Source organism: Mus musculus, chromosome 17 (assembly GCF_000001635.26).
Source record: "Mus musculus strain C57BL/6J chromosome 17, GRCm38.p6 C57BL/6J".
Lineage (NCBI taxonomy): Eukaryota > Metazoa > Chordata > Mammalia > Rodentia > Muridae > Mus > Mus musculus.
The window spans coordinates 18,571,436-18,598,822 of NC_000083.6; the positions used below are offsets into that span (position 1 = coordinate 18,571,436).

The 27,387-nt window shown below is 33.8% G+C and overlaps 1 protein-coding gene across 2 annotated transcripts; it reads left to right on the forward strand.

The window, feature by feature from the left end:
• The first annotated feature begins 1,819 nt into the window (after nucleotides 1–1,819).
• Vmn2r96 (vomeronasal 2, receptor 96) lies at nucleotides 1,820–26,722 on the forward strand. Of its 2 annotated transcripts, XM_006524579.1 has the most exons (6): nucleotides 1,820–2,178; nucleotides 10,282–10,576; nucleotides 10,908–11,699; nucleotides 12,360–12,575; nucleotides 14,879–15,002; nucleotides 25,797–26,722. In XM_006524579.1, the coding sequence occupies exons 1-6, from the start codon at nucleotides 1,961–1,963 to the stop codon at nucleotides 26,720–26,722; spliced, it is 2,571 nt and encodes an 856-aa protein (XP_006524642.1). In that variant the 5' UTR covers nucleotides 1,820–1,960. The 2 variants fall into 2 exon arrangements, with proteins under 2 accessions (XP_006524642.1, NP_001098017.1); NM_001104547.1 differs by lacking the exon at nucleotides 1,820–2,178 and having other exon boundaries at nucleotides 10,292–10,576.
• Nucleotides 26,723–27,387: the final 665 nt, after the last annotated feature.

Here is a 27,387-nt window from a genome sequence, read left to right on the forward strand (position 1 = left end):
CAGGATGATTTGGCAGGAATGGGCCCCTTCCACCTCCCTCATAACTTGGTGCACCGAATAGTAAAACTGAGCTTTGATGAGAACCTGGGTTGTCTTAGCTCCATTCTTTCTCTTGTCCATCTAGTTGCTTTTCTTTCAGCTCGAGTCTGCCACTTCAGCCATACCCCGTTCCTCGCGAGCTGCTGGATGGCACGCAGCATTATTGTCCCTATTTTCATACTCATTTAAGTGGCCTGTCTCCTTATAGCCTGTGCCCATGATTACATTTTTAAATTGATAATAAGAGAGCTTGAATTTAAAATCCTTAGTTTAAGCTTCTACACTTAAAAAGCTACTGATATATATTGTTAATAATAATTAAGAAATTCTTGTTGGAAGTCAGTCATCTTACAAATGATAAAATCATTTAGTGCATGAAGAACAAACACTGTGGCCATGCTCTGAATTGATGCACTTAAATATGTCGATAAGCCTAACATAATCTTCTGTACATGTATTGCAGCTTAAGCTTAGAATAACTAACAGGCAAAAAGCAAAGATTCTTTTCTATTTTGATAGTCTTTATACAGATAGGTAGTTCTCACACACTCAATGACCTTGAGAATGTGGCATGTAAGGTATTTTAATAAAAGAGTTTTATGTGATATACAAATCAAGTAAGGCAGCACTCTGTATCTGATTTAAAGAAAATTATGGGCAAAAGTCAATTTTCTCTTTGAGTTTGCTACAAATGAGTAAAAAATGGCCACTAGGATGTAAAGTGCTCTTTATCTTGACTGATGAAAATATACAGTTCAAACTGTAAACAAGCAACATACTGAATAGGCAATTACCCAAAATTTCCTGGAAAAGGCAGGCGATTCCTAAAACTTTCTGGTTCACAGAATTTCTGGGCATGGCTGCCAAAATGGATGTCTGCACTGACACAGATAAACTTTGGGTGACTGTCCCAGGAGTCATTATTTCTCTGTCTTTATTTAAAAAAGAAGATACTTGCTCTAAACATCCTTGTTACTCAGGTGAAATTTTTCCCTCACAGGTATTTCACGAGTTTGAAAAATAGATTAATGATAGAGATTCCTAAATCCAGAGTTAACATTAATCAGTGAAGTTCTGATAATATCATGCTCACAGACATAAAAACTAACGTTTCCTTAGATTGTCTTCTAATTCTCAATTTGAAATGCAGTTTTAATTTTACTCATTTTACATAATCCCTTTACAGAACTTGGACTAAATAAGATAGAATAGAAGTAATTTACTGAAAGCTATAAATACAAATGAACTAGATACTGTAGTAGTAATTCTTGCCTTGACAATTCTCATAAGTTTAATTGTTTTGTGCCATTTAAAGTTATTAGAGATAAATTCGTTTTTTTGGATTAAAAGCAGAAAATGTTGGTATAACATACATCAATGCTTATTCTATCAAATGTCTTGGAAATTGTTTCCTATAATTCACAATTTTTAGTTGCCACCAAAGCTCTGCAATATATTATGTTTGAGTGGTTATACCTGCAATTCTTTTTTTTTCAGCCTGTTCACTTTTCAGTTATTTGGCCTCCTATGATGTAACCTGTGGGGAAGAGCCTGAATTGTTTTTCATACTAAAGGATTCTAAATTCATATGGTTAGCCAACTCATCCCAAGAGAAGATCAACCCAGAGATATTGTTGTCTGTAGTCTTTGCTGAAGTCATAGTGCCTTTGGCTATTGAAAAATGTGAACGAACATAATTCCAAACTTGTTTTGCACTTGAATAGAAGGCCTCAGTAGCAGAGTTCATGTGAAAAAAATAATTTCAAAATTCCCAAAGTTGTCCTAAATCCCTTAGAATAATCTGAGTGACAAACTGAGTCATCAATAAACACAAAACATGCATACTTACAAAAACATGAACCAAGCATATATGTACTGGACACTATTTGTTCTGCATCAAGCAGACCCATGATCTAATAGGATGTTCTCTTGGATTTTTATCTTCAGACTCCTGCAAATTCCCAAATTTGTCTCTGCTTTTTCCTATAATATCAGTGTATGTTATTACAAAATCTCAGAAGAATTTCACCATGAAGGAGATGTTGTAATTGGAGCATTTTTCCCACTTCACACATTCTACTCTTTGAAGAAAATGTCACATTCAACTATCCCATATTACTATTTGGACAATGTCATACAGTAAGTTCAATTATTTAGTTTTTGAGTTAAGAATTTTTATATCTTCGATGGTATAATCATTAAAATTTACTAAACTTTTACATTGATTTTGGCCAATTCACTCTTAGAATTTCTAAAATCTTTTCATCAGTTTTATTTTTCTTTTAAATTATTATGCTCACTCAGAGGGAAAGGTAATCAAAACTTGAACTGAGTTCACTTTAGTTTCTTCTTTGATTGTTAACCATAATCTCATATTTTTTAATTGCTTTTATGCCACAATGATTGAAGAGATTTCATTATTATGATTTCAAGGCAGAATGATTTATTCTAAGCCTGTCTGTCCTTCTTATTCTTGGCATTTTGGAAGTACTGATTGTACCATTGGTATTAGATGATGTCACAAAATGCTCTAAGTTCTGTGTGAATGTTGTAAAATTTGAGTGAAGAGGTTATGTGTATTACATGCAGCGGATTACAATGTTAACAACATCACATTTAGAAGTAGAGAATACTTCCATGCTACATAGATATTTCATCTATCTCATGTTTTTTATGTGTTTGTTTGATAATTCAAATTTTAATCTCAGGCAGTTTACCTGTGTTTACCTGTTTACTCCATTGGTTTGTAGCATTTACTTTTTTTTTTTTTTTTTTTTTTTTGGTTTTTTGAGACAGGGTTTCTCTATATAGCCCTGGCTGTCCTAGAACTCACTTTTTAGAAAAGGCTGGCCTCAAAATCAGAAATCAGCCTGCCTCTGCCTCCTGAGTGCTGGGATTAAAAACCTGGACCACCATGCCCGGCTTTACTCTCATTTTTAGATGTGTGTCTACCAAGCCTTTGAGACTATAACAGTATCGTTATGGTGCTATTTCTTACCTTTAGTTAAATAATCCAGGTTAATGGATAGTGTCAAACGGGTATTGCTGAGTTGGACAAAAATATTCTTGTATGTTTCTTAATAAAGTATATAAGATGTTTTTATCCAAGCCAGAATTCCTTTCCCAAGAATACATCCTTATGTATGTATGGAATAGGTAATATGGCATGGAAATAGAACAATACTTCTTACCTATCTCTGTGAACACAAGAAGAAATATGTTAGAAATTGAGAAGCAGAAAATGACCAAAGGAAATACAGGAAAGATTTTAGAATCTCTAAAAGGGATTCTGTCAAAATAACAATTAAAAACATCAATTAAAGAATAAGGTGATTTATGCTCTATGAGAGAATACTCTGTGTTTGCTAAATCATTTGAGGTATTGAGCTATTAAATCAAAGAGAATGGAGGGGAAATGGTTAGATATAAATTGAAACTTAATCATTTTATTATTTGACACATTAATTTTGAATATTTAAACATATCACATATGGGTATGTAAATTTTGTTATTTGTGTAAAATATTTAATGGTATTTCTAAATTTTTAGGGAATAATATGTTGACTCAAAAGCAATCATTATATTTTCTCATGTGCTTAGTTGATGGGGCAACTTTAATTTTTGGGTAGGCCCTTTTCTATTTTGTTATGATTAATGCTCCTTATAAGTCCACTTTTCTGGTTCCCTTTTACTCTCAGTAGTTCAGGTACCAATGTGTATGATGATGCGTTTCTCATACTTTGTGCAGCAGCTAGCATTTCACTGTACAGACTGTACTATAGGATATGTGAGCAACTAGTCTGGTTTTACTGTTCATAGTTTGATAAAAGTGATGTATCATAAGAATTCCACTCTAGGCAATATTGTTTTCAATAGATTTTATTATTTTACTGGGGCTATGTACCATTGTGTGCAATTTTCATATTAAAAACAAGCACATTTTCTAGAACATTTCTCATGTAGGTAATGTCGTTCTGGATTATTTCTACCCTGCCTTCTCTCAGGTATTTTAGCCCCATTCCTAACTATAATGTGATTCTGAATTGGCTTTATAATTCATCTCACTTTTTTTTTGAATTTCAGAAATGCAGTTTTCAGTATAAAATATTGACTGCTATTTAATGCAAACACAATTCCTTCATGGCCTTATTTTTATTTGAATTAACTACAAAAGTTCTTTCTTGGTGCCTAAGCTGTTGTAACCACTTGCCTTCATTTATCACATTCGTACTTGTCCTTGACAATAATGTCTTTTTTGTGAGCTCTCTTTTACTCTGTGTGTAGTCTAAGGAAGACATAAATTGCAGCGTTATAGTCAATTAAATTTAAAAATGCAAACAAAAGCAGCTCAGCATATATTTCAGGCTTGCGGCATAAGTTTGTTTGGCAAAGTTCTCACTGTGGTAAGGATTGATGGACAATTTTGTCAGCACTGTAAGGTTTATTTTTACCATTTATCTTTTAGAAGTCGATTTTTGCATCCAGCTAAAACATTTACATTCTATAACTAATAAGACAGATGTAGAGTGATTTTACATAAAATCTTTCATGGGGAATATTATAATCTTGCCTGTGGAATAATATTAAACATTGGGTAAACTATTTCACATCATTCATTAGTTACCTACAATTGTGTGTGTGTGTGTGTGTGTGTGCACTCAAATGGATGCTTCTGGGTTTTTTTTTTGTTTGTTTGTTTGTTTGTTTTTTTGTGTCTGTGTGAGAATACAGGTATGTTTGTGTGTTTGTTTGTGAGTTTTCGTGGTTGTACCTGTGAGTGGATGTTTGTATGTGTATGTATGCATTACTAGCAAGTTCAAGTCCTCCTGGGTAATTAATGATAGAAGACTCCATGAAATTAAAATGATAAATGAAGTGCATAAGAATTTACCTGGAGAGAATGAAAGGGGGAAATTATGCAATCATTTTATAATCTCAAGTATATAAATATTAAACATTGTTTTCATTTTCAAAATATATTTATTATAAAGCATGTGCTTTATGAATTAGGTATGAAAAAGAGAGTGATCAAGTCTGTTTTATTGAAGTTGACTCTGATCACTGTTCTGTGACTGTAGATATTGAGTTAATCTGCTCAATTATTAGTGATTGTTATTTAATTTCCTGCATATACAGAATTCTCAAAAATTATATGTATCTTTGAATTTGTATATGTATTTATGTGAATATATAATATATATGCATGAGAAAATGTGATTGATATTATTCTCAAATTAAAAATCCTAATTATCATTTTTCCTCCAAGATATATTATCTCATATACATTTTATCTATATGCTTTACTTTAAAATTAATATGTGTTAATTTTTACCATTTTAGTCTTTTATATCAAATAACTTTATTAATTATTCAAATAAAAATGAAGTTAATTTCAAAATACATGCATTCATTAACAAAATAGGGTTTTAGTTAATTTTATAGATATACTCAAGTAGGTAGTCTAAACAATTTTCCTATTCTCAGCATGCCAGGTTTTTTATCTTGTTTTTCTGTTTCAGTACCTCTATTGCTTGCCATCAGATTGATATTATTATGACTATTTTTTCTCTTTCTTTGTTTGTGTGTGTTTGTGTCTTTGTTCATGTGTTAATATGTGACCCTTTCATTTTCAAACCGAATGAGTCCATTTCTTGTGTTAGATTCTCAAGATTTGTATGCTTGTAAGCTGCCTAAGATTATTCTGGACATCAAAGTTGGTTTCTCTCGAAAAATGACACCCTTAATTGATGAGCAATTCCTCCTCCTCACCATAAAAATTATTGTTTATTAACCTTTTTATTATAGGTGAACTCCTATTCAGTCCTTATCTGAGAACTCTGCCAGTCTCCCATCAGTCACTAGTTAATTACTTCTACATAGTAACCTGACTTCTTTTACTCAGAGTACATTCAAAGAGATTGTAAAACAGTTAATCAAAGGTCATAAAAGGGGAATTGTGTTTTAGTATAGGTGCTAGGACAGAAGAGAAAATATTGACTGATTTTATCTATACAAAATTTTACTAATATCTTAGTTGTGGTTTTTAAAAAATTTTTCAATAAACCTGTGCGTGTGTACTGACAGAGTTCTTTACAGATGTTATTGAGCACATTCTTAAGGAAAATGTTCATTAACTTTAGAACTAGCCAGTTGACTGACTTTTTCACTTTGTACAAATGGTGAGTTCTTGGTTCCAGGAAGGAAAATTTAGATTTGAATGCTTAGGCAGATAAATATTCCTATTGGATATGCATGTAAGCATTCTCTGTTGTAAACTCCTGTTTCAATATATTATCTGATTTTATGTGAACATTTATGATGGACGTTTTAACATGTGATCATGTACTTTGAAAGATGTATAACTGCTGAGAACAAAGGAAAGAGTCAAAGGAACTGGGGAGATTAATTAAATTATTTATTTATTTATTTATGTTGTTGGGGGTGGTTTTGTTTTGTATTGTTTTGTTTTGTTTTTTTTTTCTTATTTTTTTTGAAAGAAAAATTCTTAGACAAAGAAGAAAATGAGGTTTTTTTTTTTTTTTTTTTTTTTTCACTTGCCCACTCAGGATCTGTATGTTCTTCCCTAATCTTTAGATAAATTAATCAGAAATGCGTTAGAACCTAGAAATAAACTGTAAAATCACTTTTCAAAATGTCCCTTCTAGTTCTTGAAACATACAACTAGAATACTAAAATTTCAAGCTGTGCAGTTTCTGCTGAGATAGATCAAGGACTCTTTTCTTAACCATTTATAGCCAGGCTACAGATGCCATTCTCCTAAATCTACAGCCTTTTGCCCTCAGAAAGACCAAGAACATTTTTAGGACTTTTAAGAAGTTATCATCAGCATTTCAGCATAGTATGAAATCTAGAATGTCTGGAGACCCTCACACTTAAAGTCATACTTGAGTCCTACCCTGTACATTGTCTACACCGTCTCTAGGTCGTGGGGTCCCATAATCTAAATCCCCTCTTTGAAACAGGAATTTTGAAGAAGATATGTCAACACAGATAAGACTCTCAGCTGAACTTTGCAAACCCCTTGATCATGGAGTGTGTGGTTATGGAGGGTGAGAAATAGGAGTTGATATTGTCTAATGCAATCAGCAGAGGCTGATTTTGGGTACCATCATCACCTGCTTTATACCATGAATCATCAGAACTGAGTTGAAATTGCCTGCTGCCATCAGCAAAACCCATAGTAGGTGCTATCAGAACCTGTTTGTGTTAGTTGAGTACCACCAGTGCCTACAGTAGGGCAGGAGCCATTACTCTATCCTTAATTGCCTGCTGTAACAAGGCAGTTCTCCCAGCAGTTCTATTGGGATTTGTCAGCAACATCCTTAGATCAGGAGCCATCAGATCTGGCTTGTGAGCATTTCATGTATCTATCAGGACAGAACAAATTGATTCTACCAACAGAGAGTTCTTTACAGATGTTATTAAGAATACTCTAAAAGAAGAAAAGTCATTAAGTTTAACGCCAGCCACTTGACTTACATTCTTCAGTTTGTAAAAATGGTCAGTCCTTTGTTTCAAGAAAGGAAACTTTAGATATGAATGCATGGGAGAAAACAGAGTTAGATATTAACAACTGGATTACAGAGAATGGAGGACTAGGTGTGCCCCTTACAGCATTTGGTATTTGGACTGTGCTTAGGAAGTAATTGACAGATGACAAAAAAGCCATATGTGCTCAGGTGTCATTACATTCACCTCCTTGTGAGGAGAATTGATTAATACTGTCTCCATCAGGATCTAAGAACAATGTTTATTCCTTGATATAAAAGTCTACGAAAGTAGCTCAGGACAGGCTAATAAAAAAAAATTAAAATCAACCTATGAAGAGGAAACTGAAAAAATGAAACTACCAAAATATAAAAAAAAATAACTGGCTTACACTGAAGCATTTAAATAGAAATCATTCTATAAGACTCCCTCAAAGATATAAAAAGCAACCAAAGAAGTCTACAGGTTCTGCTGCTGGTGTACTCCAAACTCCACAACAGAGTAAAGTTGTTAAACTGTTTCCCAGAGTGTTTGGAGAATAAGAAACAGAAGAAGGATCTCTTATGGAACCATTGACATTTTAATTGCTTATGACTCCTCATGATTAGTTTAAAATAGCCATAGCCGGCCTAAGTAAAGAACAATTATATATATATATATATATATATATATATATATATATATATATATATATATATATCTGAACTTGGACGAAAAGTTATCTAAGATGTCTGAAAAAAGAGAAAAATATATTAAAATATGAAATGTTTATGGGAATGTGAGGATATTTTGAAGAAAAACCTCAGAAAAAGTGACAAAAGAAGTTCTAGTAAAAAATGCAGCTGCAGATCCAGAAGCATGGAGATGGGTGCCTAGTAGAGATACCATGTTTTCAAAAGGCTTGATAATATATTGAAGAAACCAAAAATATACTGAGGACAACCCTTGTTCAACTGATAGAGGCTCTGAAGCAAAAGATATTGTTTTAAAAGATATGTCCTTTGAAAATGCTACACCCACTTGATAAACTCTGCTAAAGACAATTTAAAAGTCTGAAATTTGTTGAAAGCATTTGCTGTGATTTCTACTTCATATTTTCAAGGTATAATTATTATAAAACCTCATGAGGCCAGAACACTGTCCAAAATCTTATTAATCAACTACAGAATATTTAGTAAATCAGGTTTTGCGCACAAAATTATTCAGGGAAAAAGCTTGGACATAACAGCAAACAATGTCTCAGTAAGGCAGGAGGTCCCATAAATTTTAATGCTTCTGGCTCCACTGAGAACAGAAATCCAACTGGATATCCACCTGGCATGAAAGGGTACCAGTGGCAGAAAGACTGCCAGACTAGCTTTCATAAAAATGTCACTGCCTTATTTGGTGCTACTGTAATCCCTAATAATATATGAATCTTATCAAGGCAGGGAAACTGTGAGGAATAAAGAAAACTTAATGACATTTTTTTCCATGATACACTTTGACAGATATATTAAGTAATATTTTTCTGTATGTGTAGATTTGGAGCCTTTCAGAGTAAAAGATGTTTTCATCAAAACATATAATTAAACAGATAAAGAGATGTTTCAGACAGTAGCAAACACCAATTGTGAACTGATTTCATACCTACCAAAAGAATATGAGTACATTCCTGTAATCCAGTGATAATAAAGAGTTTAGGGGAGTGAATCAAGAGAATCTCTACAGGTTTCCTATGAAGAGATCTTGGCATATGTGTTAAGAAAATTAAGAAATCCAGCAGGCAAATATGCTAGAACAAAACTTTATTCCCAGTAGTCTAGAATAAGAGACTGGTGGGTACTTCTGCGTTCAAGATCAGTGTGATTTGCACAACAAATTAGAGTCAAGTTGTAGACACTGTGTTAATGAATAAACCAAGAAAGAAATTAAATATTAAAAGAGTGAAATGAATAAGTGCATTTATATATATATATATATATATATATATATATATATATATATACATACATACACATATATACACATATATATATATATTTCATATACTATAAGTAAGGTGAATATGAATAAAACTGTGGTTGTTTAACTTGAATGTATTCTTTCTGAACTTCATACAACTGTACATTCTAAGAGACATGCGTGCATGCAGTCACACATAAAACATCATAACTAGAATGATAAAAATATAAAGGGAATGTACTATACAATTTAATGACATCTATTCACATATAGAAGCAGGCTTTTTTTTTGTTTCTTTAAGACATTAGTAAATATATGCTGCAATACTAAAAAATTTATATCAGAGAAATAGATTCCATGGTCACATGCCATGAAGTGAACTTGAGAATATTATTTAATTAAGATAATGTTTTTAAAAATTTGTTGGGTTGGTAATAAAATAGTGTGTTTTCATAAGTGAAGACCCCAGAGATTCACAGATCTACATTCCAGTAGATGTGATATTTTGGGGAAAATGATTCCTGATTAATAAACAAAATGTGTAAAGAATCAACCTATGAAATATGAATAATATATGCCTTAAGGGTCAATAAATAATGAGTAGTAAAGGTAAAGGAGCCTGCTTAAGCCTAATGTATTTACCTAATCCAGTTCATCTGTTCATGATAAGGCAATTAAATTACATATTTTATAGATTCCAAACTAAAGTATATAATTTACTGTATTAAATATGTAGATGTGTATGATAAAGCTGATCATTATCTTAACGTTTTTATGCTACTTAAACAGATATAACTTTAAGAACTACCAGTATATTCTCGCTCTGCAATTTGCCATTGAGGAGATCAATGCGAATACCAATCTTTTACCCAACATATCTCTTGGTTTTGATTTCTACAATGTCAGACACATTGGGAAGTTCATTCATAGTAATACTTTCAATTGGCTCACAGCTCTTGGTGACGGAAATCATATACCTAATTACAATTGTAAAAAGAGAAATTTCACTGCTGCACTCACAGGAACATCATGGATAACATCTGCCCAAATTGGGACATTGCTTCAACTCTTTAAATTTCCACAGGTGAGAAAATTTGGATTTGGGGAACTGAGAGTCAGTTCTCTTTGTTCATGTTATTGGTGTCTTTAAAGTGAAAGAATGGTTGATCAATTATCTAAACCTCAAAGCAATACTCAGAACATGGAGTTCAATCCAGGTTTCTCTTGCTTTTAAGAGAATTATTTACGTAGTAAATGAAGCCAGGTGAGTCTTGAAACTTAGAGGCCTAACAAAAATTTCTGTTAAATGTAGTATCTGTAATGTCTGTTTCAAATATTCTCCTGTCTTCTATTCCTTCAGGAATAAAATTTAGTTAGATGTTAATATTCTTTTTCTTCTTTCCAATTTGCTTCAGATTAGTTTTGGACCTTTTGATCTTCTCCTGAGTGACCATGGTCAGTATCCTTCTCTCTACCAGATGGCCCCCAAAGACACATCTCTTTCACTTGCCATTGTTTCATTGATGGTTCATTTTAGGTGGACATGGGTTGGTCTCATCCTTCCCAATGACCACAAAGGAAATAAAATTCTATCAGATTTTAGGGAGGAGATGGAGAGAAATGGCATCTGCCTAGCTTTTGTAAAAATGACCCCAGAAACATGGACTTCATATGTTGCCAAATTCTGGGAAAATATGGATGAGACTAATGTAACAATTATTTATGGTGAGATTGATTCACTGGAAGGTATAATGAGGAATATTGAGCAAAGGTTATTGACATGGAATGTGTGGATCATGAACATTGAACATCATGTTATTGACAGAGCAGATTATTTCATGTTAGACTCATTCCATGGGAGCCTCATTTTTAAGCACAATTATAGAGAGAATATTGAATTTACCAAATTTATTCAAACAGTTAATCCCAATAAATACCCAGAAGACATTTATCTTCCTAAGCTGTGGTATTTGTTTTTCAAGTGTTCATTTTCTGACACTAATTGTCATGTGTTGGAAAACTGTCAAACCAATGCTACCTTGGATATATTCCCTCGTCACATATTTGATATGGTCATGAATGCAGAGAGCACAATTATTTACAATGGTGTGTATGCTGTGGCTTACAGCCTCCATGAGATGAGACTTCAGCTACTTCAAATGCAACCATATGAAAATCACCATGGGATGGTGTTCTTTCCATGGCAGGTAATAACCTTTCTACTATATTTTATTGTCAGCATTCTGGCATAAGAGATTTGCAAGACAACTAACTTAGGCAATCTAAAATTCAGTTATCTTCTCCACAATCAAGAACTGGTTGTGTTTCTAATCTTAGATAGAAGTCAGGATAGTTTCAAATGTATGATGTTTTGAAATCATGGGCACGGTACCAGGAGCAAATATGCTGTGTGAAAATCAAGTTCTTTTCATCAACATCTAGCTTTTCAGCCTTCGTATGGTAGTAGAGGCAATTAATGTACTCATTGCTGTATATATTTGCTACAAAAGAAATTATAAGAGGGACACTTATGTGAAACAATGATGGTTTGTTTATATAGAAATGATGCCTTTTAATTATTTCTTGACATCAGTATCCTCATTTTGGACACTGTAGCTCTGAACATATTCTAAATTCAAATGAATATTGCTAGGTTTCAAAAAAGTTCATCTTTTCATAGATCAGTTGTCATTGATTGCTTACTTGAACTTGGTTCTAAGTTTTCACTTGAAGACCAATAATAAAGCTGTTCTGTACAGTCAGGTTTTCACTAAGTCATCATTAGTGGAATCTTCATTAATGTTGATGTGCACAACAGAATTTAACCTTTATGAACAATGAAATATAAAATTATGTTTCTCTTTAAGCTTAACACTTTCCTGAAGAATATTGTGGTGAAAGACAAAAGGAGTTTAGATTGGAGACAGACAATAGATGCAGAGTATGACATTCTTAACATTTGGAATTTGCCAAAGGGTCTTGGATTAAAAGTGAAAATAGGATCCTTTTCTGCAAATGCTCCCCTGGGACAACAGTTGTCTTTATCTGAACAGATGATACAATGGCCAGCAATGTTTTCAGAGGTGGGTTATGTTTTACCTAAATGCTTTGTGCTTATATTATTGAAACAATTATGTTCTCTGATATAATGATAATTGACTCAAGTTCCATTACACTTGGAGTATCAGTATAAAATATTTTAATGTAATTCTAGTATACTGTCTTTTAATTTTCCTTGATTAAGATCAATGGAAGAGTACAGTGTTCAATGAATCCCCCATTACTCACTCATATGAGGATTATGTTTCCTCTATTTGTCAAAAATGTCATATGGGACAGGTGCTAAGAGAAAATTTTTATCTCCAAATTACATGTGTTAATGTACTGGAGGAAAATATCTTTTGGGGATTAATATCATAAAACACTATTAGAATTATTTTTTATTGTTCATTCAAACACTGTGACCAAAGTGACTTTTATAAGACAGACTATTTTTTGTTCTATGGTTCTAGAAGAATCAGAGTCTGCAGAGGATAGAAGAATAACAACAAATGGTTATAATGGAGAAAGGCTTAGGAAATGGAGAAATAATGTTTTATCCCCAAGTATGAACTGTAAAAAATATTTTATCCTAGAATTAAGGAAACATTTCCATTTTTCTATTCCCAACTAGTGTCCTGATTTTATCACCATGTCTCAATCCCCTAAATATTCTATAACTTTCCATATAATGTTACCAAATAGGAAATAAGCATTAAAATGATTTGTACTATATGGAATACTATCCTTTAAAATATCATGTAATGTCTACATTAGCCTTCCTTAATTGTCCTTTGATTCTCAATATGTGCTATCTGATCGAAAGTATAATAATAATTTGGAAGACCTTACAGACCTATGTGAGAGTGCAGGGCATTATATTTGAATATGCATTGTTTTCATAGGAAAGAGTGTACAAATGATATATCATCCTCTGAATGCAGGATGCAATGAATACTGCAGCTCTCTTCTATCTTCTCTGCAATTGTGACATTCTTACAATAAGTAGTGACAATTAAATTTTTACTATTATGTTTCATCTTAGCTAAATTTATCTATATATTTCTTCCTACAAATATATGTTTATTTGCTTCCATAATAATTTTAAATCCTCTCAAATTGACATTCATTATTCACAACAATGGCGGAAGCTGAGAAGCTCAACACTGTTGTCAGAAAGTACAAAATTAGTTTTAGGCTAGATAGACCCCATGGATTCCAATATCATACTCCTAGTCACTAATGTTTCACAATATGTCCTTAATTCATTAAGATCCCAATTTTTTTAGTACTGTGATAATTGTCAGATCAAAATTCAAACACTTTTATCTTCTCTGGGGCATTATCTTTAAAAATTTTAAATTCCTTTTAAAAATTTATATTGGTTATTTTATATATTTACATTTCAAATGTTATCCCCCTTCACTGTTTCTCATTTGTAAACTCCATTTCACATCCCCCATCCCCAGATTTTATGAAGGTGTTCCTCCTACACCCATACTCCTGCATCATCGCCCTAGTGATGTCATTCTGCTCTGAAGGCTGGGCATCAAGCCTTGAAAGGACCAAGGCACTCTCTTCCTACTGATGCTAGATATGGTCATAGTCTCTTACATATACTGCTGGAGCCGAGGATTCCTATATGCATATTCTTTGGTTGGTTTATTAGTACCTGAGGGCTCTGGGGATTCTTTATTATTGCTATTGTTGTTTTACCTTTGGGGTTGCAAACCCTTTCAGATCTTCAGTCCTTAACTACCACATTGGGGTCCCTATACTCAGTCAGATGGTTGACTGCAATCATCCTCATCTATATTGGTAAGGCACTGGCAGAGACTGTCAGGAGACAGCTACATCTGACTCTGTCTGCAAGCATTTCTTGGCATTAACAATAGTGTCTTCTTTGGTGATTGTATTTCTGATGTATCACCAGGTGGGACAGTCTCTGTTTGACCTTTCTCTCAGTCTCTGCTCAACTCTTTGACTTTGTATTTTATTTAGATAAGACTAAATTTTGGTTCATATTCTTTTAGATGGCTTGGTTCCCCCATCCTTCATACAAGGGCCTTGCCTACACTATGAATATGGCCTCTAAAGTTCTCTCTCTGCATTGTGGGCTATATCAACTAATGTCATCCCCAATGGATCCATGGCGTCTCTTGCTTTCCAGGCATCTGGGAATTTCTCTTAGCTACACCAGCATCCCATCCCTTATTACTACAAATACTCTTTTAAATGAGTCTAATTATCAATAAAAATATTTGCTTTTCAGTGTATGACCTTCAAAAATTATTTGTTCATTTTTATAAAACCCTAAGAATTAAATAACATTATTCATTCTTCTCAGATCCCTCAGTCAGTGTGCAGTGAGAGTTGTGGGCCTGGATTCAGGAAAGTAACCCTGGAAGGCAAGGCCATCTGCTGCTACAAGTGCACTCCTTGTGCAGACAATGAGATTTCTAATGAGACAGGTAAATGCAGATTTTATGGAAAACTTCCTATTTCTTGCTTGTGTTTTACAATGTGCTAGCAATTAAAAGAGATCTAAGGTGAAGTCAAGTATGAGTTATATTTATTATTTTTATAGGTACTTCCATGTCATATTAACCACCATCCCCTTGAAATAGGTCAAACAGCCATTTCATATTATTCTTGATTATATGATTAATTGATTAATATCTTTAATCTAGTGACAATACTGATATTGGATGACATAGTATATTCCTCTGTACTTTTCAATGTTTTTCAATTTACTCTTCCATTTAACCCATTTTAATTAAGTATCGCAGATTTTTTGAAAATGTATTTAAATGATTTTTAAACCATACAAGACTCAAATCTGTTGCATTATCATAGAAATAATTAACAGCTCATTTCTCATTTTTATTTGTTTGATAATTTCCTACAATGTTTTCATCACATGCATCACTCACACTCTTCCCAGATTTATTTACCCCTTTTCTCATTCCCTGAATCTGTAATTAAACTATCTAATTAAGTTCATGATACTAATGTATACTTACATGTGTGCATGTCAATTAATGCTTCTTAACCAACCATATTCACCACAGTGAAGTATACAGCTGATTATCTTCCAAGTAGCTATCAATTGTTAATACCTCATTTTCTGGAGATGGGGGATTCTTAATGACTACCTCTGATATCTATACTGAAATTTGCCTGGGTAAAGGCAGCATGCATCTGAAATATTTTCTTTTGTTTTGAGTTTATGGGAACAATTTCTCTGTGATCAAATAACAGAATTATTTTGTGTTATTCTGTACACGGAAGATTTTCGTAATTTTCTGGCTTCTCTTGGATAAGAATTTTGCAGATTTTTTTTTTTTTTTTTTTTTTACTGGACCGATTAGAAAAGAGTTAGGGTTGTGTTCTTTTAGGGGAAGGTGCATATCTAGGGACTGGCTTTAGGTTATAAAAGTCCATGTGACATCTGGACTCTATTATTTTACTTTATATTTTATTTTTTTCCTGCAGCTTCCTTCAAATCAAGATTTATCCCTGGATGCTTTTATGGTTACTTCTATTATGTAAATGAACAAATACTCTAAATCTATAAGTACACACCATATTTAATGAATTCATTTCTTTATTTACAATCCAATCATTGTTCCCACTCTGTGGCAACCCTCCCACAGTTCATTAACTTATTCCTTCATCCTTATCTTAGCCTTCTGCTTCCTAAATTTCTGAAACTGTGAGATACATCCTAAGTGTTCTGTGTGTCCTTTTGGGGGGGGGTAATATCGACTTACTAGTGAGAACATATGATATATGTCCTTTTGGATCTAGGTTACTACACTCAGAATGATATTTTTAGCTTCATCCATGATCCTTCAAATCGCATTATGTCATTGATTTTAGTAACTGATTAATAATGCCACATATTCTGCATCCATTCTTCTGTTATAGGACATGAGTTGCTTCCAGCTTTTGGGCTCTTAAAAATAAGACCACTATAAACATTTATGAGCATGTGTTCCTTGATACATTGGGCCATTTGGGGGGTATATACCCAAAAGTGGTAGAGTTGGGTATAGGTCTATTTCCAATTTTCTGAGGAACTGCCAGGTATATTTCAAGAGTGGTTGTACCATTTGAAACCCCAAAATTATGGGATGGATCCCCAGTTGGGGCAATCTAAGTGTGGTCATTCCTTCAGTCTCTGCTCTGAACTTTATTCCTGTAATTCCTTCCATGGATATTTTGTTCCCCCTTCTAAGAAGGATTGAAGTATCTACCCGTTGTTCCTCCTTCTTCTTAAGTTCCATGTGTTTTACAATTTTTTTTCTTGGGTATTCTTAGTTTCTGGGCTAATATCCTCTTACCAATGAGTGAATATCATGTGTGTTCTTTGTGACTTAGTTACCTCACTTATGATTCTATCCTCCAGATCCAACCATTTTTCTAAGAATTTTATAAATTCATTGTTTTCAATAGGTAAATAGTACTGCATTGTGGAAATGTATCCCTTCCTCTGTTGAGGGACATCTGTGTTATTTCCAGCTTCTAAATAAGTCTACTATGAACATAGTGTTATTTCCAGCTTCTAAATAAGTTTACTATGAACATAGTGGAACATGTATCCTTATTGCAAGTTGCAGCATCTTGTACGTATATACCCAGGAGTGGTATTCCTTCATCTTCCTGAATAATTATGTCCATATTTCTGAGGAAGAGTGAAACTGATTTCCAGGGTGGCTATAGATTCCCACGAGCAATGAAGATGTATTCCTCTTTCTCCACATTCCTGCTACCCTCTGCTGTCACCTGAGTTTTTAATCTTAGCCATTCAGACTGGTGTGAGGTGGAATCTCAAGGTTGTTTTGATTTATATTTCCCTGATGATTAATGATGTTTAACATTTTTTAGGTGCTTCTCAGGCATTTAGTATTCATTAGGGTTATTTGGTTTTCTGGAGTCTAAATTCTTGAGTTCTTTATATTTATTGGATATTAGCCACCTATGGGATTTGGGATTTGTAAAGAGCTTTTCCCAATCTGTTGGTTGCCAATTTGTCTTATTGACAGTGTCTTTTGCCTTATAGAATTTTTCCAATTTTATGAGGTTTCATTTGTAGATATTTGATCTTAGAGTAAAATCCCGTGGTGTACTCTTCAGGAATTTTCCCCTGTGCCCATATCTTCAATGCTCTTCCCCACCATCTCTGCTATATATTTCAGTATCAATGGTTTTATGTGGAGTACCTTGATCCACTTAGACTTAAGCTTTGTACAAGGAGATAAGAATCGATCAATTCTCCTTCTACATGCTAACCACCAGCTGAGCCAGTACCATTTGTTGTAAATATAGTCTTTTTTTAGACTATATTTAAAACCACTGGATGGTTTTACCGCCTTTATCAAAGATCAAGTGAACATATGTGTGTGGACTCATTTTTGTGTCTTCAATTCTATTCCATTGATCTACCTGTCTGTCAATGTACCAATAAAATGCAGTTTGTATTTCAATTTTTCTGTAGTATAGCTTGAGGTCAGGGATGGTCATTCTACCAGAGATTCTTATATTGTTGGGAATAGTTTTTGCTATCTTAGGATTTTTGTTATGACAGAAGTATTTGCAAATTGCCCTTTTTAACCATGAAGAATTGATTTGGAATTTTGGTGGGGATTGGATTGAATCTTTAGATTGCTTTTGGCAGAATAACCATTTTTACTATATTAATCCTGCCAACCCATGAACATAGGGGATCTTTCCATCTTCTGCAATCTACTTTGATTTCTTTCTTCAGAGACTTGAAGTCCTTATCATACAGATCTTTCACTTTCTTAGTTAGAGTCACACCAAGATATTTTATATTATTTGTGGCTATTGTAAAGAGTGTTGTTTTTCCATTTCCTCTCTCAGCCTGTTTATCCTTTGAGTAGAGAAAGGGCACTGATTTTTTTTTTTCAGTTAACTTTATATCAAGCTACATCACTGAAGTTGTTTATCAGTTTTAGGAGTTCTCTGGCGGAATTTTTGGTGTCTCTAATATATATACTATCATATCATCTGCAAAGAGTGATATTTTGACTTCTTTCTTTCCAATTTGTATCCCTGTAACATACTTTTATTGTCTAATTTTTCTGTCTAGGACTTCAAATACTATATTGAAAAGGTAGGGAGAGAGAGGGCAGCCTTGTCCAAGTCCCTGATTTTAGTGGGATTGCTTCAAGTTTATCTACATTTGGTTTGATGTTGGCTACTGGTTTGCTGTATATTGCTTTTATTATGTATAGGTATGGGCCTTGATTACCTTATCTTTCCAAATCCTTTATGATGAATGGGTGTTGGATATTGTCAAATGCTTTCTCAGCTTCTAATGGGATGATCAGATGGTTTTTGTCTTTGTGTTTGAGGGATTTCCATATATTGAACCATTCATACAATCCCAAAACTAATAGTGGAGAGTTTCACTTTGTCCACATCCTTGCCAGCATGTGCTCTTTCCTGAGTTATTGATCTCAGCCATTCTTGAAATCTAAGTGTTGTTTTGATTTGCATTTAACTGATCAATAAGGACTTTAGTTCTTAAGTGCCTTTTATCCATTTGAGATTCCTCTCTTGTGAATTCTTTGTTTTTTACTGAGTTCCTTGATCCACTTGGTATTGAGTATTCTGCAAGTTGATAATTACAGATCTTTTTCATATTGGTAAATACATACTGTTGATTAGACCAGGATCATTCATGGTATATCCTTCCTTCCTTCCTTCCTTCCTTCCTTCCTTCCTTCCTTCCTTCCTTCCTTCCTTCCTTCCTTCCTCCCTCCCTCCCTCCCTCCCTCCCTCCCTCCCTCCCTCCCTTCTCTCTCTCTCTCTCTCTCTCTCTCTCTTTCTCTCTCTCTCTTTCTTTCCTTCTTTTTTTATTGTTTGTTATTGGCTTCGTTGAAAATATAAAGTGTCCTGCTGGGCATTTTGGTGCACGTCTTTAATCCCAGCACTCAGGAGGCAGATGCAGGCAGATTTCTTAGTTCAAGACCAGCCTGGTCTACAAAGTGAATTCCAGGACATCCAGGGCTATAGAGGAACCCTGTCTAACTATATACATATGGAATATATATATATATATATATATATATATGTCCACGTACATATGGAATATATATATATATATTCCATATGTACGTGGACTTATTTCTGGGTCTTCACTTCTATTCCATTGAATGGCCTATGTATATATGGACCAATAAAATGTGTTCTTTATTTGTTTGTTTGTTTGGTTGATTGGTTGGTTGGTTTTTGTTTTGTTTTGTTTTGATTTGTTTTCACAATAGCTCTGTAGTACAGCTTGAGTTTAGGGGTTATAATTACTCGAGTAGTTCTTTTTCTATTAAGAATGGATTTTTCAGCCGGGCATGGTGGTGCATGCCTTTAATCCCAGCACCTGTGAGGCAGAGGCAGGAGAATTTCAGAGTTCAAGTCCAGCATGGTCTTGAAAGTCAGTTCAAGGACAGCCAAGGCTACACAGAGGAACCCTTTCTCAAAAAAAAAAACAAACAAACAAAAACAAAAAACAAAGAAACAAAAAACCAAAAAACAAACAAAAAACCCCACGAAAACAAACAAACAAACAAACAAACAAACAAAAACAAAAACAAAAAAACACCAAAAAAAAACCCAAAATATAAACAAACAAAAAAAAATGAATTGATTTTTCTATTCCGGGTTTTTGTTTTTCTATATGAAGTTGAGAATTGCTCTTTCAATGTTTGTGAAGAACTTTGTTGGAATCTTGATGGTGATTGCACTGAATCTATTGATTGCTTTAGGTAGAATGGCCATATTTACTCTGTTAATCCTACCAATCTCTGAGTATTGGAGTTCTCTCCATTTTCTAAGTTCTTCTTCAAAGTCTTTCTTAAAGGACTTGAAGTTATTGTCATATAGATCTTTCATTTACTTGTTAAGTGTTACATCAAGATACTTCATAAGACTTCTGCATATTGTGAAGGGTTTGATTTTTCTTCTCAGTTTTGTTATCTCTTGGGCAGATGAATTCTACTTATTTGTTTGAGTGAAATTAATATCCAGCTACTTTGCTTAAGTTGTGTATTAGCTGTGGAAGAACTCTGGTAGATATTTTGAGGTTGGTAATGTAAACAAACATACCATGAACAAATAGTGATACCTTGACTCTTTCTTTTCAAATGTGTGTCCGTCTGATCCGCTATTGTTGTCTCATGGCTCTCTCTAGAACTTCAAGTAGTATATTGAATAGATAATGAGAAAGTAGGCATCCTTGTCTTTTTCCTGTAATTGAGTAGGATTGTTTCAAGTATCTCTCCATCTAATTTGAGTTTGGGTGATTGTTTGCTGTATATTGTTTTTATAATATTTATATAAGGGCCTTGATATCCTGATCTTCCAAATACTTTTAATATGATGGGGTGTTGTATATTTTCAAATGTCTTATCTGCTTCAAATGAGATGTTTTACATTGAGTTTGTTTATATAGTGAATTACATTAATGGGTATTTATAAATTGAGCCATCTCTGCATTCCTGAAATTCTAAGTGAGAATTCCTACAGTTGATATAACCACTCAAGACTGTGGGCAGATACAAAATTAACTCAAATCAGAACCTTACATACAATGTAAGCAATAACATGTCTGTGAAGGATGTTAAGGAAACAATACTGTTCACAATAAACAAAAATAATACCTAATTCATGTACCTCTAACCACGTAAGCAAAAAATCTGTATGACACAAAGCTCGAGCCTCTGAAGAGAGAAATTGAGGATGATATAAAAAGATGAAAACAGCTCCTGTTCTTGTAGATCAATATAATTAACATAGTGCAAATGACCTTCTAACCAAAAGAAATGCCCAATTATAATGCAAACAACATCAAAATTCAACAAAATTCTTCAAAAATTTGAAACAACAATTACCAATTTCATATGGAGAATTCTGAATCTTATGAAGTGTCCATACTGTCTTCTATCAATAATAATACATTTTACTTTGTATAAAATTTCACACGAGTGAAATCCTTACATACAAACGCCCCCCCCCCAGACTCAGACACACACTTGAATAAATAAATTAATTTTAATGTATCCTCTGTATGCATAAAAAGAGCCATTCAGAACCGGGTATGGTGGCACACACCTTTAATCCCGTACTTGGGAGGCAGAGGCAGGCAGCTTTCTGAGTTCGAGGCCAGACTGGTCTACTGAGTGAGTTCCAGGACAGCCAGGGCTGTACATAGAAACCCTGTTTCAAAAAACTAAAAATAAATAAATAAATAAATAGAGTCATTCAGACACTAAGAACAAATCTGGCTCTTTTCTGTTAATTAATGATATTGCTCAAAAATATACAGCTCAAAGAAATACTAAACACTGGATGTTTAAAAATATTGTTGATAGAAACTTTAACACTAAGATAATACTATATATTATTTTTTAAAATACACAATTCAATGTTATTGATGAAATTAAATAGATACTTTGATTATCAATTACATTTTTAAAAATATAGAAATATTGTGTTATACACTGTCATATGTTTTAAATGCTGTGAACAAACACCATTAAACAGTCAACACATAAAAGCACAACATTTAATTTGTGCTTCCTTAGCAGTTCAAAACTCCAGTCAATTATCATCTAGGTAGGAACATGGCTTCATTCAATCAGGCATGATGCAGAGGGCCTGAGAATTCTATATCATCTTCTGAAGGCTGCTAGTAAAAGACTGGTTTCTTGGCACATAAGATAAGGGTTTTAAAGCCCCTTCCAACAATGACACACTTCCTTCAACAAGACACACCTACAAAGAGTGCCAGTCCCCAAGCCAAACATATTCAACTGGGACATTACATACCCGAGGTGCCATAGGTATGTTTATATCTATAAAGGCAATAGCTAGGCATATCATTAAAAAAGTGTGTATTGTCCAACTTATAACATCCACATATTTTATAAGTTTCAACAATCTTAAAAATCCAAGTACAAAACTCTTCGGACATTAATTTAAACTCTTCACTGTAAGCCCCAAAGAAAGTCACAGGCCAGTTGGGCAAACTCTAAACTCTGGATTTCCATGTTTGATGTCAAGGAGGTCTTCACGGATCCACCATTTTTTCATCTTAGTTGACTGAAACACATTTCATTCACCTGTGCTGATTCGAATCCCTGCTATCAGCTTTCCTCAGCATATATCCCATGGTTCTAGAATCTTGAACACTTTGGTATTTTCAAAGGCTATTTCACCATTATTCCTTCATCTTCCTCCACAGTCTGGGGTCTACACATGATTTTCTAGGTTCTTTATTGCATTATTTCTCCAGCACTTTGATCTAGCAATTTAGATTCTGGTTGACTACACTCTACTTTTGCTGATGGTTTTTATGATCAAACAATTCTATTGGCATCTGCAGTACACTGCATTCTTGCTCTGCAGCTAGGCTTCATTAGCAGCCTCTCATAGGCTCCATTAATAGTTCTAAGTCTCACTTTTTTTTCTTTTTCTTTTCTTTTTTTTTTTTTTTTTTTTTTTTTTTTTTTTTTTTTTTTTTTTTTTTTTTTTTGCATGATCTCTCTATTCCTGTGCCATCAACTTCAAATGAGGCTTTACCTTTACCAATGTCATTTCCTGGCTTCTCACAATATCAAGCACCAGTTACTCTCCAGGACCCCCTTCATACTTTCTAATCCAGTAAAACCTGGGTGTCTCTAACACCAAGTTAAGCAGCAAATTGTGGTATAACTTTGGGTATCTGTGGAACATAGCATTTTTACTCTCAGAAAACACTTCCCACATAATTTCTCCTCAGTGATGCAGATCTTTTCTTAATTATTGGTGATTTATAGCTCCATCTACCAGATTAAATTGTTCTGGTAGTCTCCTTCCCTATTTGACTCATAAGAGAGAGCCACATGACCAATGCTCACAAGTTCAGCTTCTTAATGGGGCTAGAATATCTCTCCCCCTATTCTATTTTCAGCTTTTTTTTTACAACTATATAACTGTATGAGCTTGGCTGTCATTGGACTTTCTCTGTAAATTAACCTTGAACTCAAGATCTGTATGGCTCTGACTCCAGAATGCTGAGATGTATTGCATATACTAACACCCCTTGTTTTAAGGTTATCTCTACTTTGAATTTCTCCTATCATAGGCTGGCTTCAAACTCATAGATCAGCTTGACTCTGTCTACTGGAAGGAAAAAGTGTACCATCATGCCTAGGTCTAAATTTCTCATGGCCACTGTTTTCCATGGTCTGGGTCAAAAGCCTATGTCTTCCAGTCTAAATGTCTCTTTCACATGTTTGCCTCCTATTTCTGGATTGTAGTTCACTCCATATTAAAACTGAAATGTATTCCCTTCTCAATTGCAAAAACAAAAAAATAATGTTTGGTTTAGTGAGTTCTTGCTCAGAGATCACTACTCAATTTACTTTTTTCTCCTTGAAACTAGCATTCAGCTTAATTTCATTTTCTGGTGCCCCTTTATTTTACTTAAAACATATGTTTTCTATTTTTCCTTTCTACGATTGCTGTGGTTGTAAGAAAATGCTCTTCATATGACTTCACCAGAGATCAAAATCTCTGTTCACTTATTTGGGATTTCCTTTATTAATTCTGTTAATATAAACCTGTTTATCTTAGCCTCAGGTAAACTCCTTAGACAAAGGCAAAGGGTATCCACACACTTCACCAAAATATTACAAGAGGACCTCCATATAAAAACACTTCTCCTCTAAAACATCTAGACCCAGGCTTCTATAGTTAAAATCATCCTCAGCCACAAAGGTCCCCATATTCCTATAAGGATGGCACATTTAGCCTAACTTAAACATTCTACTGTTTCCATCCAAAATCTCAAAATCCAAATTCTTCCAATGAAAACCATAGACAGGTCGATCAAAGGAATAACACTCTAGGTACTAACTTATGTCTTACTTAGGGTTTTACTGCTGTAAGCAATCACTTTTACACCGTCAACTTTTATAAGGACAGCATTTCATTGGAACTGAATTACAGATTCAGAGGTTTAGTAAAACATACTCAAGTTCAGAGAGTGAAAGCATCCAGGCATGCATGGCACAGGAAGAGCTAAGAGTTCAAAATATTCAGGTATAACATTCTAGGGAAAGCCTGATTCCCAGGTATCTAGGATGAGGGTCTTAAAACCCATTTCCACAGTGACAGAATTCTTTCAACAAGGCCACACTTTAAAATAGTGCCACTCTTTAGACCTAGCATATTCAATCTACCATACCAACATAATATAGTTTATAAATTTTGCTGCATCTATTTTATGTTCATCATAGTATTTATGAAAATATTTAAAAGTTCCATAGCAGAGCACTTTTTCCAAAATCTCTCACATTTTCTAAGAAGAGCCTATCTATGAAAATATATGCTTGCTTTAAATGTTATGAAAACATATTGTTTGGTCATTTTGAGCACTATCAAATGTAATAGTATCTATTTCATAACCTCCAGCAGAGAATGGATAGATTATAAAAATACAATGAATTTTATAGAGAAAAGTAAATTTAGAATTCACATAAAAGAAAGCATTAACTGGAAAAATTAGGAAAAATATTTCCTCTAATCTACATATCCCACAATGAAATTAAACAAATCTGTGAAATATAAGTACTATCAAGGTCACAGAAGAAGTTGACAAGGTAATTAATATTGTAGTGAATTTCAAAAGAGTTACAGCATTGTCAGTAAAGGAAGAGAAATATTGTATTACAGAGAACAAATGCATTTAGGTAATAAAATTTAAATGACAACCATCAAATTTTAAGGATTTTATTGGAAGTTGAAGGGTACCTAAATATATATAATAGTTTTCTTTACAAGGGTAGGGCTTGAAAGTATAAATATTTTCCCACTGAAGCTATCACCCAGTTGTGCAGACACTGGCTCATCTATATTGACTCAGTGGTTATTAAAACGTAGTAGGTAGATGTAGGTATCTCAAGGAGTTGTGAGTTAAATCTGATGGTAGAGAAGGGAAGGTGTGTGATGGTAGTATTTAAATAAAGCTTGCATCAAATCCTATAGTATGTGAACATAAATATGGAAAAAAATATTTAATGATTAAGGAGCAGTTTCTAAATCTAGATTTATTCGTGCCAGTGTACTATTACTTTGTCAATGAAAAAGTAAAATACAGCGACTTCTGTGACAGTCCCTGTATTTAGAGATGTCTAAAAATATAAGAAACCTTCAGAGACTGAACTCCTGATCTCAAGATAACCTATGTTTCTGACCAGATGTAGACACGTGTGTGAAGTGTCCAGAGAGACATTATGCAAATGCAGAGAAGAGCAACTGCTTCCAAAAATCTGTGAGCTTTCTGGCCTATGAAGACACCTTGGGGATGGCATTAGCAAGCATAGCTTTGTGCTTATCTGTACTCACTGCCTTTGTTATTGGCATATTTGTGAAGCACAGAGACACTCCTATTGTCAAGGCAAATAATCGAGCTCTGAGTTACATTTTGCTCATCACACTCACCTTCTGTTTCTTATGTTCTTTGAACTTCATTGGTAAGCCAACCACAGTTTCCTGCATCCTCCAGCAGACCACATTTGCAGTTGCTTTCACTATGGCTCTTGCTACTGTGTTGGCCAAAGCTATCACTGTAGTCCTTGCTTTTAAGGTCAGTTTTCCAGGGAGAATGATAAGGTGGCTAATGATATCAAGGGGTCCGAACTACATCATTCCTATCTGCACCCTGATCCAACTTCTTATTTGTGGAATATGGATGGCAACATCCCCACCATTCATTGACCAAGATGCTCATACGGAGTATGGACATATCATCATTTTGTGCAACAAGGGCTCATCTGTGGCCTTCCATTCGGTCCTGGGATACCTCTGCTTCATGGCCCTTGGGAGTTATGCTATGGCCTTCTTGTCTAGAAATTTGCCAGATACATTTAATGAATCCAAATTTCTGTCATTCAGTATGCTGGTGTTCTTCTGTGTCTGGGTCACCTTTCTTCCTGTCTACCACAGCACTAAAGGGAAGGTCATGGTAGCCATGGAAGTATTCTCTATCTTGGCGTCCAGCACAGCACTCCTTGCCTTCATATTCGGTCCCAAGTGTTACATTATCTTGTTGAGACCAGACAAGAATTCATTTAATTATATCAGGAAGAAAACACCCTCTAGAAAGAATTTTCCTAAAATATAGTTGAAAAAAATTACCTTTTATTTTAACAACCTCATGAATGGCATTATTCATATATTGTTCTATGATATGTTAAACAGCTTCTCTGAGTATAAGACCTGATGGCTCCATTCCTAGATCACGTCAAACATTTGTATCCTTTTTCAATGAAAACTCTTCTTTTAATTTATTTTTTTAATTCTATTAAAGTTCATGAGAATTTTTTTTCTTCCTGAAATGACAAAACATTTAGTTTACAAAATCCATTGGAATGTAATTTCTTAATGTCTATTATTTAATCATAATAACAGTTCAATTGTCATATAACTTGTTTTTAAATTTATTACATATTTACTTTTCAATATACCATATTTGGAAATGAACAACATAATATTTGTAAATCTCTTATTGAATATATATATAATGTTTTGTTTGAATTTATTTATTTATATTGAATCTACCACCTGTCTTAAATTAAATGAAAATATTTATATTTTTATGGCATTCTAGTTCTTGACATTATATGTCACCTACTAACTCAGTGTGAAGTTTCATTCGGAAAAATATTTTATTATTCAAAATATAATATGTGTCAACCAGCGCAATCCAACTAGAGCCCATATTCATAGTTTAACAAAATCTGTGACATGTTCAACTGTATGTAAGTTTCATGACTACTGCCATATGCA